This window comes from Neopsephotus bourkii, unplaced genomic scaffold (assembly GCF_033783945.1).
Source record: "Neopsephotus bourkii isolate Nb327-2 ecotype Australia unplaced genomic scaffold, CSIRO-AGI_Nbou_v1 NB_196, whole genome shotgun sequence".
Lineage (NCBI taxonomy): Eukaryota > Metazoa > Chordata > Aves > Psittaciformes > Psittacidae > Neopsephotus > Neopsephotus bourkii.
Window position 1 is genome coordinate 12,903,106 of NW_026900709.1, and position 20,782 is coordinate 12,923,887.

A 20,782-nucleotide genomic window follows, 5' to 3' on the forward strand; every position below is an offset into this window, starting at 1 on the left:
TATATGCAAGACTAGGGATGTTCATGGTACATCTGTCTTCTTGTCTGCCGTCAGTACTTGTTAAAGAACTCGTGTCAACGTTTCAAATAAAGCTAATATGCCTATTAGTAACTGTTCATTAACAGCTGAACATAACTAATGGAAACAAGGCTACATCAGCTGTCAGTCACTTAAGTCCTTATCCCTCCTTACTTTCTTTTCTGGGGAAAAAGTCATTAAGAGACCCTTGCCAGAAATTATTAGGGTATGATTTAACTAAATCTAGTTGAGGAAATTAAAGAACACGAAAAGAGTGCATTAGTATGACTTCAAGATCTTTGTTTCTAGTTTAAGTGGTAAGTTTTTGACTCCTCAATCTTTATGACTTTTTAGCTGGGAGATTTACAGTTTAAAATCTGCACCACTGAATCCTCTCTGAATTTGAAGTCATGTTATCTTTAGCAGAATTGCTGATGGTCACACTTAAACACTGCCTTACTTCCACTGCTCTCTATCTAAGGACTCTAGTTCAAGGCATCTGATTACAGTCAGCAATCGCTCTAAATTTGGTACATGACAAAACTTGTTTCTACTGTTCTTGGGTTAGATAAAAATAATGATGATGACTCTAGCTGTGTAAGGAAGATACAGAAAAGACTGATACACTTGTGAGGCTTTATGAAGCTCAATACTTCCTCAATATACAGCAAAGCAAAGAGGGAACATCCTTCTTCTCATGCCAAGGTTTAATTCTGAGGTATGTGACATTGGATTTACAAAGGTAGATCAAAAATACAGTCTGAGAAAGAGTGAGGCCCCTACTTAACAAGGCAGAGGAATTTCACACTCCAAGAAGCTAAGAAACAGCTCACAGTGTGAAGAGAAGTATTTGGGGTCTGTCTTCAACACAGACTTTTGATATAACAGATGATGACGAGATGTGCAATAGTAGGGCAGAGGAAAGGCAAATATTTAAGTGAAAAAGATGAGACAGGACAACAGGTCCTAGATAAGGCTTCCACTTGAATTAATTCTTTGAGACATTATGATGAGCAGTTAGATGCAAGTCCTATTCCAAACAGTGATCAGACACATATTGCCAAAAGCAATTACATAGCTGTTGAAACAGACCTTGGCTCCAGCCTGCTGCTGATATGGCTGAAGTTTGCATATGCTGGAAGCAAACACATAGAAATGAAACATCAGTAGTACAGAAGGACTGGAGTAGTACAGAATTGTCTTCTGCATTGACTGTACCTGATACCAGGAGTGAAGGCTATCACCTGGAATATAGCACAGGCAGCAGTTTATACAAGTGTATAACCTACACTTAATCTGCAATTATCATCCTGAACATCAATTTTAAAAGCCAAGTATGAATCATATGCAGACAGATTTCATGACTCACTGCTGCAGCTGATCTAACTGCTAGTGCTGATCCTGGCTGCCATTAAGAAGTCTGGCATTCCCTCTTGGATCCATTCCTCTGGAGGGGAGCCCTTTCACGATCTGTGCTAGAGAGCTGAGCTAAAAACACTTAAATGAGAATTTAAGCATTAACCAAATAAATGTGCTATTTTGTCACATGAAGGATAAAATACCAGGAATTTATTGCTGCATGTATGCTTAATCCATTAATTTGTCTTACAGTAGTCATGAAGTGCTAAACTGTGTGCCATATTAAGCATTTCCTGTGTTCCCTTCCAAATGCCATTTTACAGCGGGCATAGGAAACAATGCAGCAGCAGTCACAAAACATGGCTTGAGCATCTCTCAAGAGCTTAAAAACAAAGATCTGTGTACAAGCTGAATAACGAGATGCCCGTTAATAGGTCACTCAGCAACTTTAATAGAAATATCTTTAGGTGGAAGTTTTGCGATGTTAAAATATACAACTCGGACTAAACATTCTCATCCCCACTGTAGTAACAAGATACTTGCAAAGATCAAGAAGTATGGTAGGTAAATGTCACACGCAAGAACCGCTTCATTTCTATCCGAAGCAAATTCTAATTACAAGCAAGGACAGGCCTAGCAGGCTAAAGCCATCAGCCTATATTAAAAAACATATACCTCCAAGTTTGGCAGTGGAATTCTATGTACCACCTTGACTTGGTTTTTGGTTACATACAAGTACTCTTCCTCCCCTCCCACCACACACACTTTATAAACCCCTTTTATTATACCTCCATATTATTTACAGGACTCCTAAGATTAAGTACAAACTAGTATGAAATTAATGATAGGTTGCTCTTCAAATATGTATCCAATGGCTACATAAATACCAAGCCACTCCAACAGAGTGACCTGGAGTTATGATTCAGAAGCTTGTGCATCTGTGACTCCAGATGTTTTCTCATTCACTGTGGAGGATTCACTTGATCTGTCAACAACAGTTGCTGTAGAAGTTGGGGTAGCACTATCCAAGGTGAGCGTCGAGGTCTGTTCTACATTTACAGTAGTGGCAGGGTTGATGGGAACGCTTACGGCTTGAGTAATGGAGGGAATCAAATCTGTAGGCACTGTAGATGCCTCTGTGACCAAAGGAAGCAGAGGAACACATTTGGGTGGCATTGATAGAGTTGTTATTCCCATTATATTCAACGGCAACAAGGAAGGAATGGATGGCATACCTAAGGAAAAAATAGGGGGAAAAAGGAAAAATAAAAAGGCAGCATGAGCTGCTGCATACCACAGACAGAGCTGGAGAGATTCTCCACCTGCTTAACTTTTTTATCATATCTAATCTCCTGTTTACTCCTGGAGAGGAGGTAGCTTTCTGAACTTAGTGTGAGCATGACATATGTGCAGCACTGACTCAGCAAGCTAGTTTCAAGCCTGATGCTTTTCAAATTTCAGAATTGAGGATCAGAATAAACTCAAGTTTGCTTCTACCTCCCCAGAGGACTGGGTATTTATTGCATTAATACTGATGACTAGGTTTTTCTGCCATTCAATGAAACTGCCAGAAACAAGAAGTTAACAAGAACCTTTTATGCTATATGAGCCTCCAATTTCTTTTTGTTTGCTTCATGTGCACCTTCAGCAGTTTAACCAAAACCATAAATCTATTATTAGTTCATACTGCTGGCATTCAGTCATGGTGCTTCAAATGCCTCATCTAGCAAACAAGGAAACATCTCACAATTTCTTCTACCCATAAAACTATACACTTTCATTCTTGGCACAATCCCTTTTGAGATCATAAATCAGGTAATATAAGGTGAAACAACTAAGTACAGACACAGGTTTCTAATTAGTTTATCTAAAGACATATTCCTTGTCTACCTAATGGGGCACTACCGTCAACTCTCATCTCCTTTAATTCATCTTCTTCAGGACTCAACCAGATGACTGGCTCTAACTGACAGCATCAAGGACCATTAAGGACAGACCTGCTGTTACAGTGTTTCAGTTTGCAGAAGGACATACCGGGCTGCACGATTTCTGGGACAATGTGTGGTGCAGGTAAATTAAGTTTGGACAGATCAGTCAGGTTGGGAAGTCCTGCTGGTAATGGCATCAGACCTAAGAGAAGAGTGGAAAAAGTTACAGCTGAGAACTTAAGACACATTTTTTCCCTAACTGTTTCTGAGATCTTACTGAAAATTCACTTTGCTTTACATCTTGATGAATGCAAGTTCACTCAAATTTCAACTTTTAGGTATCTGCCTTCACTGTGCAACTTATAGCAGAAAGTCCGTACTAGCAAATACATAATCCCAACTTTTCAGATTTTTCTGAGCAAAGTAGAATCTTATATTAAGGAATTAGTAGGTTTGTATTCCAAATTCAGCTTTAATAAAGGTAGCTATTTCACCACAGCATCCTACAGAAACCCTCCATTCCTATACTGCACAGCAAATGATAATCATAGGATGAAATACATAGTACTATTGGTCTCTTAATACTGATTACTACTTCTTTTCTACTTAGTTCATAAATAGAATTAAAACCGCAAAAATATCTAGAAAAGGCAAGACAAAGTAACTTTGGAAGTCAGGATGGATTGAGAAGAGAAACATAATGAACACAACACATGGTCTTCCATCATTGTGTTTGCTGTGGAACATCTTTTCCGTCCTGAATCTCCTGTCTTACAAAAGCTGCATTTCTTGAACAAGGGCTCTATTCTTACTTTACGTTTAGCTCAGAGAAGGCTATTTCTAAAATAAACTGTTGACACTATTATAATAAGACAGAGAGGAGAAAAGTCTTAAAGCAAGGCCACAATAGAGATTTTGATTAAAAACCAGTCATCTTTATCTACCTGTGAATTCATTAGGCACAAAGGCTGACAAAATTTGGCTCAAAGAGCTTTCAGCTCAGCTACAAGGAACTTTGGCCTGAACTTTTTTTTTTTTAAATCTGAAAACAGATGAACTTCATACATTCAAATTTTAACCTGTACATTTAATATTTAGAATTTCACTGTATAGTCATGCAAACTGCAAATAAATATTCTGATAGCTCTCAAAAAAGCAAGGACAGCATTCACAGAACAAGGTGAAAGGAAAATTTGTATTGGCAGATTTTGGAGAAAGGATGGGCAAGGGGATGGGGAAGAAGTAGACGTTAACAGGAGCTGAACTTCTTAAGTCGTTACCTATTTTCTCTAAACAGTACAAGATTAAAGTTGCTTGCCCTTTTGCATGCCCTTCACTCTACTACAAATTTTCTTCTATGTTAGAGAGCATTCCTCCAAGCATGACTTAAAGCTCTTGGACACATCTTTACATACATGTCTCATAGCATACAAAGCATAAAATACAAGTCCTTCAGTGTTCGGAGTGCACAACTGAGTCCTGTACCAGTGCACCAATTACACAGCAAAATCTTATACAATCCTCATGTTTCTCACTGTGAATTACCTTCGTATACCAGTTTAAATTACTAAGTAATTTAGAAACAGTAGCTGCAACACACAGATCTTTGTTTTTAGACCTCTATTTATACTAAGAAGAATGACCAAACTAAGTATTAAAAAGGAATTTCCAAAGCTGGAGGCTTTATGGGTGAAAAGAATGCAGAAAGGCAAGACTTGCCTTCTCAGATCTTTCTTCCCTCACTATGTCCCGAGTGCAAAGGACAAAGGGCAAACTGTGAAGTTATTTGCAAAAGTGTTTTGCAACAGACAATTTATGAACTGTGGAAAGTAACAATGTATCAACTCCAGAAACATTGCAAAGAGCAAGGCTAATACCTTCCTGAGAAATTCTGAACTGCATCTATTGTGCAGGGGACCCAAAAGGGGAAACGATTGTAAACTCTGTTGCCATCTCAGTCCTCCGTGCTATAGACAAGTTGGCACATACCCTAACAAAGCAAACAAACAAAACCCAAATCCTAACATTGTAGAGGTGGTATAGAGATCTTTAACATGAAATGTGCAATTTGTATGAAGTTACACCCTCTTGCCATCCAAAGGCAGTGGAAAAAAACAGCTATCTTCACTTGCTTCCTTAAGAATTTTGTTTCAAAGATGTTTTAAGAACTTTTCCCTTCTCACCTGGTAATGTTGTTGCTGGGTTAACCGGTGGCACAGAGGTGAGGGACTGACTGACTTGTGGTGGTAATAATGGAACTGTTGGAACACCTGGTGGCATACACAGGAAAACAACATTAATTTTAAGCATACAACACCTCAGCTCCCTTCCTTAAGGAGTACAAATAAATAACTGCTTACAGGAGAACTGCTATTTGCCTTAACCATAAAATGGTGATGAAGAAAAATAGTATTCTAAATAATACGCATCATATTTCTGATAGAATTTGTTTGCAGTTGTTTCATGAGCAAGTAGGGCACAATTACAGTATTCCAGCATTTCTTGTTAACAAGTTTGGGGAAAAGAACATTTTGTTCTCTTCTGCCTTCTATTAAATTGGTAGAAACATCTGTGAATGCAAAAAAAGCCAGGAACCTCACATATTTCAGAAGTCAGTTACTTCCATACTAACCTGTACTGAGAACGTTACTGACAGTAGTTGAGGGTGAACTAATAGAAAGTCCTGAAAGACTCTGTTCAAGTCCTGCTGACCCAGGGGGTAATGTGGCTGTGGGATTAACTGATGACAGTTGAACCTTATTGGAAGGAAAAAAGGAAAGTTACACCATCAGGGTTTGCTTCCACAAGAACCAAGAGGCAGAAAAACAATATAACATCAGGCTGTTTTTACCAAGGCAAAGAAGTGACTACAACTTACCTCTGTGAAGCCATCTTTGAGAGGACTGAGAGATGCACTAGGCAACTGTCCTGGGAGAGAAATTTTCTTTCCCTCTTCAAATGGGCGTGTAGGTATCCTATGTAAATATCCATAACCAATGCCACAGCCTAGGCTTTTAGAATGTGAACATTTATAAGTCAGTAAAGTGACTTTACAACTACAGACTTCACAGCAAGCAATGAAGCTGACTCAAGACACCAAGTTTCAAGATAAGTTCTGTAGAACTTTCCCCTTCCCCCCCCCCCAATGTTGTCTCATTTTCCATAGAGAAATAATCAATACAAGACAATGGAAAGAAAATTCTGTAGCTTTTAGCAATAAACATTTAGCAGAAAATAGATTTAACTGTTATTTAAACCAAGCAACTATATCAGATACACAGCTTGGAATTCAACTCACAGTTGATACTTGCAGTCCTCTGTTCTGGCTACTGTGCAATACTTTAATAATATACTACAGCTTAATGACTATTCAAAGCCTAATGCAGAAAGCAACCATTGCACTAATTTACACCCCCCCCCATTGGTAACTAAATCTGAATTTCAAATAAATATAATTGATTATAGCAGAAACACCTTTGATATAACAACAATCTTTTCCTGTCTTTGGAGAAAACTTAAGCAAGCAGCTTTTAGGCTTAGTGCTATAAGAAAGTCACCCTGCTCCCCTGTAACATATTGTCTCCTTACCTGCCTTCTCCACCCCAAGCAGAATTCGGAGTAATCACCACCTCCCGACAATTATCGGTGTCTGTGTTGTACACGTAAAGTTTTAATGGCTTTGCTTCATGTGTTTCAATAAGGGAAAAGAGATCTTCAGACTGTAAAAGGATAAAAATGAATAAGGGCCTTCTTGTCTTTATTTTATCTTTTGACATTAGAATGATCACCCTTCTAGACCTAACTTTCTGTGCCAGAACATGGTAACTGCTACATGCTCAATTGTAGCGCTGCTGTTTAATCCCAAGGGCAACTTTATAATGTGCTTTCCTGGCGCACCTCAGAAGACGTGGCACAACCCAGACTTCAAATCTGCTATTTGAAATATTAATATTAGAGTACAAAAAAGTTTCTATCTGACTTCATGAATACACCTGAGAGCAGTTTTTATTTCCAGAATTGCATTTAACATGAAGAGGCACCATGCCAGTGCTCCTTCCTCTCTGAATTAACTTACATTCATTAGCACTGAACAGAGACAGAACTGGGGATGTTTCAAACTACCCTGGTGCAATTATTATTATCTTATATTTTTCTTAGTTAAAAACAAACAAACACACACCACCTTATTTTTATATACTTACCTCATTCATGACTGTATCTGCTCCAATGATATAGTCACTATGAGGTCTAAGTCCAGCTAATGCAGCAGGAGAATTAGGTTCCACTTCCTAGTTTCAAGATGGAAAGTTACAAAACACTATGTAACTGTCAGGGTGTAACAGAACAGTTAGACGCTTCACAGAAGTTTTGAGCCAGACATACAACCTGGTCAAGTTTTCAACATTATTAGTAGTCACTGAACTAATGAAGCAGTGGCTTGATGACAGCCTCTTCTGACACTGTTACAAGAAGCTCCAAGTATTGTACAAACCCACTGATTTAAACACAAGATTTGATAATATGCTCAACATACAGTCCTACCTCAAAAGTCTTTCCAAACCCTTCAAAAGTTTTCCAAACCTTCTAAATCAGCAAAAACAGACCAATTTGATCTTGTGTAGCCCTTTGCAAGTTACTTTCCAATAAAGAGATAAAAAGTTTAACAGTAAGCAACAGTGAGGAGAACACGTGGAAGTCTGTACATACCAAAACATGCCATACGTTCTCATTGGCCCCATCAAAGCTGCAGAAACGAATGCTCACGCCCAACAGGCCCTGTCCACCCCACATGTTGCTGGGGGTCACTGATGTTTCCCTCAGCTCCAGTGTTTTGCTACTATACACCAGCATTTTTACAGGCTTTTCAACATTTGCTTTCAAGAGGTCCTTGAGAGTATCATTGTCTTTATTCTGTGAATGTTCAAACAAGAACTCAGGTTAGTGTTTATCCCAGCAACCATCCAGTTCTACAGCACCACTTTCGTATTTCAAATGTCCTATAAACACTGTGCATTATCAGGATAAGTATCTACAGCTATTTTATAACAAGCTTCCAGTCCCTTCACAATTCTAGAATATAACTCCAGCAAAAGCCTGGGATTTCACAGAAATGGGTCATGCCTTCCAAAAATGAAAGCACTTCAATTCAGTATGTGATACGATGCACCTCGCAGCTTTTCAGAGGCTTTCTTGAATCCAGGTGGAAGAGCTTACCCACAGCTGTCCTTTTCCACTGCTGTGATCATGGTTTGCCATCTTACTACAGCTCTGCTTGAAAACTTCCTCCCATGATTGCTGCCCAGCTAACAGCTTTGACAACAGCTCTTTCAACCAACCTGCTTTGACTGAAGTGAGTTTAAAAGTTCTCACACAAGCAGTTTTGCAGACAGAACTAGGGAAACACTAACACAAGCAGTGAGTGGTGAGTCAGTAGCAGATGTCTGCAGAGAGTTATGTCTGTCCTCTGTCTGCATCCTTATCCTTAAGCTAATATTTTTACAGAATTGTATATATTCTATATACACTTAAATAGAACAAATGCATTGATTTACCTGTCAGGCTAAGATTCACAGCACATTGTTTATATTCAGAGTTATAAAATCGCAACACACTTACCAGTCTTGAACCATTAATGGACACGATAAAATCAAAGAATGGCTCCAATCCAGCTCTATGTCCGGGAGAGTTTTCTTGTACCTAACAAAGTTGAACAAGAATTTAGCAGAAGTGCACCAATGCTGGTTCACAGCATTGATCACAGATCAGAATTTTATTTCTACTTGTGCAAACTGTAGCTCTAGAAGCTAGTATTGTCTCTATGACTTTTAAGTGCTCATATATAACCTTTTGGACCAAAAAAAAAAGTAGAGAAACATTTTAAAAGAACCAGTAATCTATCAATTATTGAGGAATGACCAACAGTCACCCCCTGGGATGAGCACTGCTTAACAACTGCAGTGGATAAACTGTAGATATTTACGTCAATGAAGGAGGTTATGGTCAAGCTTCATGAACTCTGAAGAAGTTGGTTAAAAAGCTGTATCTTTCCACAAAAGTACCAGTGTCGGACCTTGCTTTTTACCTTGCTTACTAAAGGAAAAGGAGTCACATCTGTGTAAGCAGGGGTTGTTATCTCACGATTAAACCTCATCTGTTGACATTCTGGAGGCACAGAGGAAACCTGTACAACCAATGATTTATTAACATACCAACAAGCTGCAAGAAAAGGGACTCCCGCTATTGTGCAGCTATGGCAGCTCAAATGATTTGAACACTCCACTGGGACAAGGCCTAAGTATTGGATACACATTGCTCCCAGAAGCTTAAAGTATGCTTTTAATTCCAAATGGAGTAACTGAGAGACATTGTGCCAGTGGTGTTTTTTCACTGCTTCAGGCGCTGCTGACTGACAAAAGTAACTCCAATATGGCTACTAGATTTTTCCTACAGCCTCTGTAGTAAAGGCGATCTTTCTTTATTCATAAGCTGATTCATTTTACCCACCGGCTTTATCTTTGATGTGCTGCATTCATCTTCCAAAAATATCTAAACCCCACCCTTTCCAGCGTGCTTTTTACATCATGTGTTATTCCACCTGGCAGAGACGGTACAAATCTGCTGGCCTGTTCAATACTGGTCTGATTTTGCAGGTATTGAGTTTTTTAAATATGACTCATCTAGAACAAAATATTCTAATATGGAGAAATCCCAAACTTGATTAATATTAAAACTATCCTCTTAGAGTCTATTTATCTCTGCCCAACACATTCACAAAATCAGAGCTCGGAAACTCAGATTACTTGTGGGTAGCTTTCTGTGACAGATGACAGAAGCTGGAACATTAGTGTCACATAATCTACACATTCATTAAAGAAAAATAATCTGGAATCAGTAGTTCCAGAGTCACACCACACACAGAGACTGCTGTCCAAGATTTGCAAAGCAGTAAAAACGTATGAAACCAACATTATCACAAAGCAATAAAAAAATCACTGAGGCAGCAATAACATCCTCAAACTCCACATTTATCATTTCTGACTAAAATTTGAAGTGTGTCTGCAGAAATAATATCCTACAACTGGGGGTACAGATATTCTCCCTCTCTGCCCAGTATTAACTCTACAGAACCACCAATCTCAACCAACAAAGGAACTTTCAGTCCCACTAACTAGACCCAAACTACTACCTCCGTGTCACTTACTGAATTCGTTGGTTCAAGATGCCTCTCACCAAAGAATAACTAAAGATCAGACTACAAGATGAGCACCAGGTAATAGGGTAAAAACACAAGCTAAGCTCCATGCAGCAGACCCTCTGACACCAGCAGCACAGAAATTCACAGGCGCACTGTGTATGTTGCTTTGACATTCCTGGACTGTCCCTTGAGCCCATTTTTAATTTAAATAATGTAGAGCTATCTCAGAAGAGCCTCCACAGACAGAAATTTTAGCTGATGAGAAAAGGCAGAGAGGCTAAAATACACTATATGAATTATACTTCTCAAATTTTGCTTACTAAGTTGGGTACTCGAGGCCTTCCTGCCAAAGATAAGTTAAACAGTTTCACAAAAGCAGAATTCAAGAACTCTGTTTTCCTGTGGACATGCCCCATAACTGCATGCTCAGGCTTGAAGTTTCTCTTGTAATTAAGTAATACAAAACATTCTCTCCTCTGATGTGTTTATTCTAGTAGCAAACGTAGAATGAGCTTGTGCTGTTTGTTGTTCTTCCCTCAGTTTAGGTAGGTGATGTGAAAATACTTTAATAGCCTCTCTCTCATTCTATCGCCTATGGCATGTGACATACAAGAACTCACATTTTGTGTTTTTAAAAGCCTGCCATAAAGGCTTTGTACCAGAATGAAATCAGCAGATGGTTTCAGAAGTCATTGAGAAAATAAGAATTTTAAAGACAGAACATGTCTGTCTAAACCTCAGCATTAAAAACAAAATAAAAACATCAGTAAATCCAGCAAACTGATATATTTATTCAGATCACGCAGCAGATTTTTAGGATGTATGTCATGGCCCTGAAATTATGAAAAGCCAGACTTCACTCAGCCAGTAGAACAGCTGCAAAAGCAGTCCTGACACAGTTCACTCTTTATTCAGAGATTTCACTCCATTTCTAAATGAGCTTCTTAAAAAAAACCCAAACAAAATCCCTACACAATATCCCTCCCTCACGGTTTCTGATAGGTTATACCCTGAACACTGTGACCCATTTTCAATAAGGCCATATTTTAAAAGAGAAGGAGCACCTATGATAAGTGAGACTTGCGTACGTTCAGCATCCATCAATGTCAACTTCCAAGCTGACACCTGGCATGTACAGATTTGATATTCTAAGCAAATTATTTACAGTCTGCCCCAAACTGATGAAGGGACTTGTGAGATCTTACAAGTTCCAAACAATTCGTCTGCAGAAAGTACCTTCAGATGTTGAGCTCCCTCCCTCAAATCCACCACAATCCTGAACACTTCTGAATGATTCATTTCTAAGTGGCCATGTAAAAACTACCAGGAAGCTGTATCTAAAAGAAATCAAGCTCTTAGAGTTGTATTCATCACACATGCACCTGCATCCCTTCTGTCATCACAGTTCCTCATGTTGCCGTGCACAGGTTCAGTGACAAGAAGCTTCCCATTTCCCTCTCTTTTTTGGCCCAGCATGATTCATGGAAAAGCATTTTTATGCCTGGCAGACTCAGAAATTCAGAACAGAAGTTCTGAATTTGTTCCACATGAAAAGTCTCCTCCTTAAAGGACAGACATACTCAGCCTTGCACAAAAATCACCACTAGCCCCATACAGCTTTTATGTCACACAACCTCATTTTCAGGCAGCTACCTACAAACTTCATTACCACAGCAGTGCCAAATGCACTACATGGAGCTCTGCTCAAAGCTCTGAGGCCATGATTCTCTTCCAGGAACTACAGCAACAAAGGAGAATCAGGGATCTAAGGAAATACAAGTGCACAAAAACCTCAGTAACGATGGAAATAAAGATTCCATGTATACGTACATACACTGTGGACCCCCTGAGCAATCTGGCTTTGTGCAGCTTTGCTGTATGCCCCAAGCAGGTATTCAGTAACTTGCCTTTGTAATCGAATAAGGACTGTGAAATAATCAAGTAATACCATTTACAACAGATGCCGCTGCAGGCACGGCAGTTTGGAAAGCCTAATCCTCCCAAAGCCAGCTGTTATTTCAGACATATAAGTTACAGACACCTGTGGGTAAATGCCATGACTTTCTAACAGTAGAGAAACAACAGTGGAACAGGCAGAGAAGCTGTGGAACTGCCACCACTGGAGCTTTTTCAGAGCAAGCAAAGACAACCTCTATCAGGAACGCCAAATGTCAGAAGACAGAAAAGGGCTGGATGACTTTTCCAGCCTTGTACAATGCTGCAGGACTTGTTCCTCACCAAGATGACAGCAGGGCTGCTGAGCACACAGATTAAACACAAATTATTTCACTTTTAATTCACTGTCAAGAATTAAATGGGGAAAAGGTTTCAAAGTCAAAACACTAATTTTAAACTGCACTACTAAAAAGACTTCTTTATCAGTAAATACGTAACGTTTCTCTTTGCTGAACACCTTTCCCAACACTATCACTCTATGCCTACACAGTATACACTGTACATTACATATTATAATAAGGCTGCTCAGCAACACAACGGTCACAAATTTAAGCCCCAAGCAAGCAGTGCTACTATGAATGGAATTAGGCACAGTGGCTCTGATTTTCAGAGGCAGATGAAGGTTCTTACCACTTTTGAGAGTCAGATAACTTATACAAATGTCCACTTAAACTTTCACAAGCTAGCTTCAAGCACTCGATACACAACTTTCAAGGAGCAGAAGCACAAGCTCCAAAGCTTCCCCCCACCCCACACAAGAAATGGCTCCTAATAATAATTACCAACAAAATGCTGAAAAAAGTTTTTCTTTAGCTCTTTCACTGACTGTAATTGGTAATAAAATTTCATTGTGTATCACATATAAGCAATTTCTGTTTGGTCCAACAATCTATTTAATTTCTGTCAGCTATTTTAACATGTTATATGGCATAACTGTATTGAATTTCCTTATGAAACATCCAGTTTTCAAGAGAAAAAGCTTTATAAGCTTTTTGCAAGAAAAGAGATTGCCTATATGAGCACCTTTTGTAGGGAGTGGCCCAGAACTGAACACAGTATTTGAGATGCAGCCCTGAGTACAGGGGGATGATCACTTCCCTGGTCCTGCTGGCCACACTATTTCTGATACAGGTCAGGATGCTGTTGGCCCTCTTGTCCACCTGGGCACAAGCTGGCTCACGTTCAGTGGCTGCCAATCAGCACCCCTGGGTCCCTTTCCACCCATCAGCTTTCCAGCCGATCTTCCCCAAGCCTGCAGGTTGCATGGGGTTGTTCTGACATCATCTATTAGTTGAAGAAACTGTCAAGTTATTACAACAGCCAGAGCAAACTGCAGCAGCTTGCACTGCTGAACAGGAAACTAATTTAAACTTTTCCTTCTTTCTATTTTGAAGAGAGAAACAAATGCATATTGAGCAATACCTAGCTGCTCTAATCAGACACACAGCTTCTGTTAAAGGAAGCTTACAGAGGAGAAAAAAGAAACAACAGAGAAAATTCCTAGAGGCAAATAGCACTGCATACTATTGGCCTGGGAGGTACTAGTTAAATGGAAGACTTAGGAGTGTTTTACATGAATCAGTAAACGGAAGCATAAGAGCAAGAAACAGATATGATGAATAAAAAGGTATTTGAAAGAACTGTTTTGAATAAATGACTGATTATTAGTTCTTCCTGTAAAGAGATCAGGGCAACACAGCAGTTTGTAATTTTCTTTTTATTTAAATAAATAATAAAAATGGGGCTACACTTCAAAGTCTAGAAACCCAAACAGCACAACCCACAGCAACTTTTCCTGTATGCACATGATTAAATCATTTTCCTTCAACAGCACTTCAGTCCTGAAGTGTTCCTATTTCCTGTAACAAGTGCACTGATAATAAAGTCCACAACAAAAGCAGTATTACACCAAATAATAGCAGGAGCAGCCAAAAAGATTTAAGTAAACTGCAAAACTTACGTCGAAATGTACTGATGGTATTGTTAACTTGCTGTATATATTTCTGCTCCTGTTTGAAGTGATCAGAGCAACAGACTTGCTACCAGTTTTGTAGGGAGGCAGTGTGTGCAGTTTAAAAGTCTCACTGTAAGAACCCTGTGATTTGCAACAGTCTCAGTGTGCACATCCCTCTGGCAACTTGTACTCAGCTCCTGCCATCATTCTGAACAACTTTAACTCATTTGTTTCATGGCCTTTTAACACGTTTTTTCAGTTATTTGTCCTACCCTAACAAATTCTTCCAATAACTGGCATTTCTCTAGTTTTCCACAACTAATGAAATCTTTACAACACCCACTACATGCTATTTATGGAAGTTTGGCATTATCAAAAAAATCTGACCTTATCTGAATTAGCTCTGTCACACTGAAAGATGCACTGATGGTTTCCTTCACCATTCTTGTTTATCTGAATAATTTTATGAGCTCAGAAAGTCTGCTTGAGAAGAAATTAGATGAAAATTGTGGTATTGCTTGACCCCGAGTTCTATCAAGGTTGATCCACACAGACAGAACATTTGTGCAGAGCTCCTTTAACCATGTGAGCCAAGCAAGCAGTCTGTCACAAACTTACTATAGAAATCAAATCAGAAAATTAAACTTGGAAAAACCAGAGAGGAAAACTCTGGTCACTTGTATGACACGTGCATTTCAACAGAAGCATTCCAAATTATAACTGTAAAGCTTCGTAATTTTTCTCTACTCTGAATCTATGCTCCCAACTCCATACAAGCACAGGCCTGATTCCTGTTAGACTGGGATCATGATGCAATTTAAAATGCTTGTCCACGGGAAGGAAAAAAAAAAAGAAAAGAAGAAAACTGCTCTTTGTTATGACATCTGAACTGCAAGATAAAGCAGGGAAAGAGAGACATCAGCCTAAGACAACAGGCAGGTCCCTGTCCTTCCTGCACTTAATGTCGATACAGCTGTCCTCTCAGAAATCTACTTCTTTAATGCGCACCTACAAACTACATTTACAAGGACTGGCAATCAAATGCTGCCACTTCAAGTCGTAACAAAAACATTACAACCAAAAGGAGCTTAAATGAAAACAGAAGGTGGCAGATTCAAGCAAGATTACAAGAAAAATACCAAGTAGATTATATCTCGTAGGAGATATGCATCTCAATTTACTAACCATGCTTTAATCAAAGTGCAAATTGACCAATCCAGCATAATTGATATTCCAACTGCAGAGCACTCACTGATTTTGGAACCCTCAATAACAGAAGGCACACTATAGTACACTAAAAAAAAAGTCTAACACTTTACCAAACCACAAGTGTTTTTTGTGGGGAAAAGTAAAATACAAAAAGGGCTGTTATACATTAGTAACACTGGAGTGCTAAATACCAGTAACAGTAAAAGGCAGAAGTAAAGACCACTGTGTCTTTAGCCTATACATAAGTTTTAAGAGATGAATGTTTGCATCTGAGCAGAAGATCAATGTTTGGTTCTCAAAAGCATTATAGCAGCATTTTCTAACACTTGAAAGATGATCTCTGTTCCTTTTTCACCATGGTACTCTAACACATATTTGTAGCTCACCAGTAGGCAAGATCCACATGTGAAGTCATGTGTTCTTGCACATGTCTAAAACATGGGGATAGCTCCGAACAGAGCGCTGATTTGAGAAGGTCTGATGCCAACAAAAACCTGGCCCAGCCCAGTGCACACAGTAAGGGTGCTCCCAGCTTCAACTACAGTGTCAAGAGTGCAATGGTGTGGGCAAGGCTATTAGTAACTCCTACAAAGTTACTGTACCACCTAGCACAGCAGATTCAACGACACAAGCCAGGTACCCTTCCCCTCACTGACCACGAAGGCCACGCTAAAGAACGGGCTTCCAAAAGCCTACGCACAAGACCTTTAACACAGTCTGGCAAATTTTGTTGCACACAAACATGAACTTTAGTGGCTGCAGTGCGAGCAAACCCTACGTAACTATGAAAATAGGTTAAAAATACCTATGAAGGTAGCTCTGGCAGGTGTCATGCCTGTCGTTTAAATACCTTGACCTAAGCCCCCGGAACTACCCCCGAGGGGGGGGGAAGCAGCTGCAGTTCATACCATGATGCAACGACCTAGAGCCTGACGTGTCAGCCGGGCCAGGCACCGGAGAGCTGCGTTCGGACGTGTCAAGCCCGTGTGCTCGCAGCCTTTTGCCTGGAGCAGCAGCCTTGCCCCCCAGGGCTGCGCCAAAGCAGCATCAGCTCCCGCGCACCGGCCCTCCCAGCCCGGTTAGAACTCAAACCGCAGGCAGAGCATCCCCCGGCACGTTCTGTGCTGCCCAGACCTCAGTGACCGGGCAGAGATGGCTCGGAGCCCGCGGGGCAGGCGCAGGCCGCGGGCAACTCCACGCAGCTGAGGCAGCGCGGGGCCGAGCCGTCCCGACGAGCCGGCCGTGAGCCCCGCTGCTCCGGGAACGGAAGCCGGCAGCACGGCAGAGGCCTGGCCGCCGGTACCAGGAGGCCCGGACGCCGCAGCTGCCCGAGCGCCTCCTCCGAGCCAGGAGAGAGCGGCGAGGCCGCCCGGTTCGGGGAGCCCTTCGGGGCGCTCAGGCGCGGACCACGGAGAGAGGCCGCTGGGCCCAAGGGCCAACACCTGCCTAACGACCACCGAAGCGCCTGCCCACCTCCCTTACCCGCAGGACGTGGTAGCCCTCGGTGCCCCCTCCGGGGATCTCGACGCTCTGCGAGGAGCCCATGGCTCGGGGCGAGCAGCGGCGGCGCTGTTCCCCGCACAAAGCCCCGCGCACGGGGACGTGGCACTCACTCACTCCCGCCCTACTCCCTCCCCACTCCCGCCCTGCTCGGGAGGGGCGGGAGAAGGCCGCGCGCGGGACATGCCGGGAGGCCGCGCCGCAGCGCCCCCTGCCGAGCACCCCCACTGCTAGGAGGAAGCGGAAGCCGTGCGGCGGTTAGGACAGCCCTCGCCAGCTCAGCCCCCGCCGGGGAGGCGGAGGCAGTACGGTGGCTGCCGTGGACCACTGCCCTCCAGCTCGCCTCTGGAGCGGCGGCGCCCCCTCGCGGCTGAGAGCGGTAAGGCGTCTGTGCGCGCATGGGCTGCGAAAAAGCGGCGGTGCTGGATAGGAATAGCTAATGGGTGTGTACTAGCGTTAATTGCATTAATAGTAAATAATAATGTTATGTAACAATAATATAATAATATTATAGTAAATAATGTGTTATACTAATATCATAATATATTATAGTAAATAGGTGCACAGAACATAAAGAGGGAAAGGTGGAGGTCAAAACAAACCTGCGCATTCTCTAGTCCTGCAGCTCCCTTCAGAGTTCAGGGCAAGCTGTGATTCTGGGGGCTCTGGAGGCCCCTCCATCCTGGGCTGTAGCACACTGTGCACCTTGAAGGGATTCCCGGGCACACGTGAAATGAGCTGGTAGCAGGAGCTGAAGTGAAAGGGCTAATAATCACAGGATCACAGAATCAACTAGATTGGAAAACCTTTAAGACCTTTAAGATCAAGTCCAACCATTATCCCAGGACTGCCAAGACCACCACTAAACCATGTGACTAAGGGTCTCATCTACACAGTTTCTGAACACTTCCAAAGGTGGCGATTCCACCACTTCCCTGGGAAGCCTGCTCCAATGCCTGATTACCCTTTCAGTGAAGAAATTTTTGCTAATATCCCATCTAAAATAATGTGTTGGTGAGAACAGACTAGGTGAGGAATGTTGCCCAGGAGCAGCATTTGGGGTTAACCTGTCTGAGGGCATGCATGTGCTCACAGACCTTATCAAGGTAAGGAGATAGATTCTTGCTGCAGATGCAGGGTGTGTGGTGACACAGAGCAGACATCTGCCCTCAGCTCACTTGTACAGGGAGAGCTGCTGACGGGTGGAACACACTGTGCATCCAGTGGGAAAATCCAGCCTCAAGCCACCTTGGTGCCACCTTGCAGCTGGAGGAGGTGGATGGTGGTTTTTCAGGGAACTGAGGTTTAGACATGCTCTTTCTCTCCAAAAGTGTCCCTTGTGCCTAGAAGCCTCCAGATGAAGTTTTTGCACAGCCTTCCCATGCAAAACTGTGCCTCCTGGCTCTGGTACCACACATCTCAGGGAGAGGAGAGCTCTTTTAAGGAGTTCTGCAGACACCAGTCATTTCAGTAATGCAGAAACAGCGTTTGATAGTGAGCTGGAACACAATGTTAAAGGTCTTCAACTGAGAAAGGAATTCATATTATCATACCTCACTTCTTTTGGACTCACTTCCCTCTGTATTATAGAATCATATAGAATCATAGAATAGTTAGGGTTGGAAGATCATCTAGCTCCAAGCCACCTGCCATGGGTAGGGACACCTCACGCTAAACCCTGTCACCCAAGGCTCTGTACAACCTGGCCTTGAACACTGCCAGGGATGGAGCATTTCACAACTTCCCTGTGCAACCTATTCCAGTGCCTCACTACCCTCACAATAAAGAACTTCTTCCTTATATCCAGTCTAAACTTCCCGTGTTTAAGTTTGAACCCATTACCCCTTGTCCTATCCCTACTGTCCCTAATGAAGAGTCCCTCCCCAGCATCCTTATAGGCCCCCTTCAGATACTGGAAGGCTGCTATGAGGTCTCCATGCAGCCTTCTCTTCTCCAGGCTGAACAGCCCCAACTTTCTCATCTGATCTTCATATGGGAGGTGCTCCAGTCCCCTGATCATCCTCGTGGCCCTCCTCTTGACTTGTTCCAACAGTTCCATGTCCTTTTTATGTTGAGGACACCAGAACTGCACACAATACTCCAAGTGAGGTCTCACGAGAGCAGAATAAAGGGGCAGGATCACCTCTGTCGACCTGCTGGTCACGCTCCTTTTGATGCAGCCCAGGATACAGTTGGCTTTCTGGGCTACGAGCGCACACTGAAGCCGGCTCATGTTCATTTTCTCATCGACCAGCACCCCCAAGTCCTTCTCCACAGGGCTGCTCTGAATCTCTTCTCTGCCCAGCCTGTAGCTGTGCCTGGGATTGCTCCGACCCAGGTGTAGGACCTTGCACTTGGCATGGTTAAACTTCATGAGGTTGACATCAGCCCACCTCACAAGCGTGTCAAGGTCCCTCTGGATGGCATTCCTTCCCTCCAGCGTATCAACCGAACCACACAGCTTGGTGTCATTGGCAAACTTGCTGAGGGCGCACTCAATCCCACTGTCCATGTCAGCGACAAAGATGTTAAACAAGACCGGTCCCAACACCGATCCCTGAGGGACACCACTCGTTACAGGCCTCCAGCTGGGCATTGAGCCATTGACCACAACTCTTTGTGTGCAGCCATCCAGCCAGTTCTTAATCCACTGAGTGGTCAATTCATCAAATTGATGTCTCTCCAATTTAGAGACAAGGATGTCATGTGGGACAGTGTTGAACACTTTGCACAAGTCCAGGTAGGTGATGTCAACTGCTCTACCCCTGTCCATCAGTTCCGTAGCCCCATCATTGAAGGCCACCAAGTTGGTCAGGCAGGATTTCCCCTTAGTGAAGCCATGCTGGCTGTCACCAAGCACCTTGTTGATTTTCATGTGCCTTAGCATGCCTTCCAGGAGAATCTGCTCCAAAATTTTGCCCTGCACCGAGGTGAGACTGACTGGTCTGTAATTCCCTGGGTCATCCATTTTCCCCTTCTTGAAAATGGGGGTTATGTTTCACTTTTTCCAGTCGTAGGGAACTTCATCACCAGTGTTTTACTGGTTAGTATAAAAGCCTCATTGCACTGTGCATGGGATATACCCCAGTGCTGCCTGCTGAGATAACCAACCCCCTTCCCAGCCTTGGCTGCCTCTCTGTGCCCAGGTGTTTCTCCAGGCACTCTTGTCAGGTATGGCCAGTTCTGGATTGTGTCTGTACATCAGGTCAGACATGTTTGCTTCCCTATGCAATGTCTCTCTTCATCATTACAAGAAGAAATAAACTCTACCCAGAAATAAAAACTACCCGGAGGCAGCAATACAAAGTAAGAAGGCAAAGTTAATATTATATAAATAAACTGTATCTTGCAAGATTTTCTGTGCTTCTAATACAGTACAAGAAATTTGTTACAGTGAGATGATAAAGTAAAAAGTCGCAAAAAGAAGGCTAAAAACTATACCAGTTTGAGCAAATCTTATGCTTCCATGCACATGCCATTTAGATTCAGGGAGAAAATCTCAGCCATATTCATTTCTTTCTTGCTATTAGAGGTTCTTAAGAAGCAGCAGTATAACATAGTGCAATCCAGGGACAGCAGCTGTGGTTCACCACCCTTTATCTAAAGCTTCCTAAAGGATCCATAGCTGGTGGCAAGCTATCACCCACAGTCATTCCTTTACTC

General features: G+C 42.1%; 1 protein-coding gene across 1 annotated transcript; it reads right to left on the reverse strand.

Annotated features, from left to right (window-relative positions):
* Positions 1–1,572: 1,572 nt before the first annotated feature.
* On the reverse strand, positions 1,573–17,259 carry GORASP2 (golgi reassembly stacking protein 2). Its single transcript, XM_061380402.1, has 10 exons — positions 17,102–17,259; positions 8,922–9,002; positions 8,013–8,216; positions 7,508–7,594; positions 6,894–7,024; positions 6,184–6,316; positions 5,938–6,061; positions 5,489–5,575; positions 3,412–3,507; positions 1,573–2,612 (listed from the first exon to the last, which is right to left on the reverse strand). Exons 1-10 carry the CDS (start codon positions 17,162–17,164, stop codon positions 2,293–2,295), a joined length of 1,326 nt encoding a protein of 441 aa, XP_061236386.1. The 5' UTR covers positions 17,165–17,259; the 3' UTR covers positions 1,573–2,292.
* Positions 17,260–20,782: the final 3,523 nt, after the last annotated feature.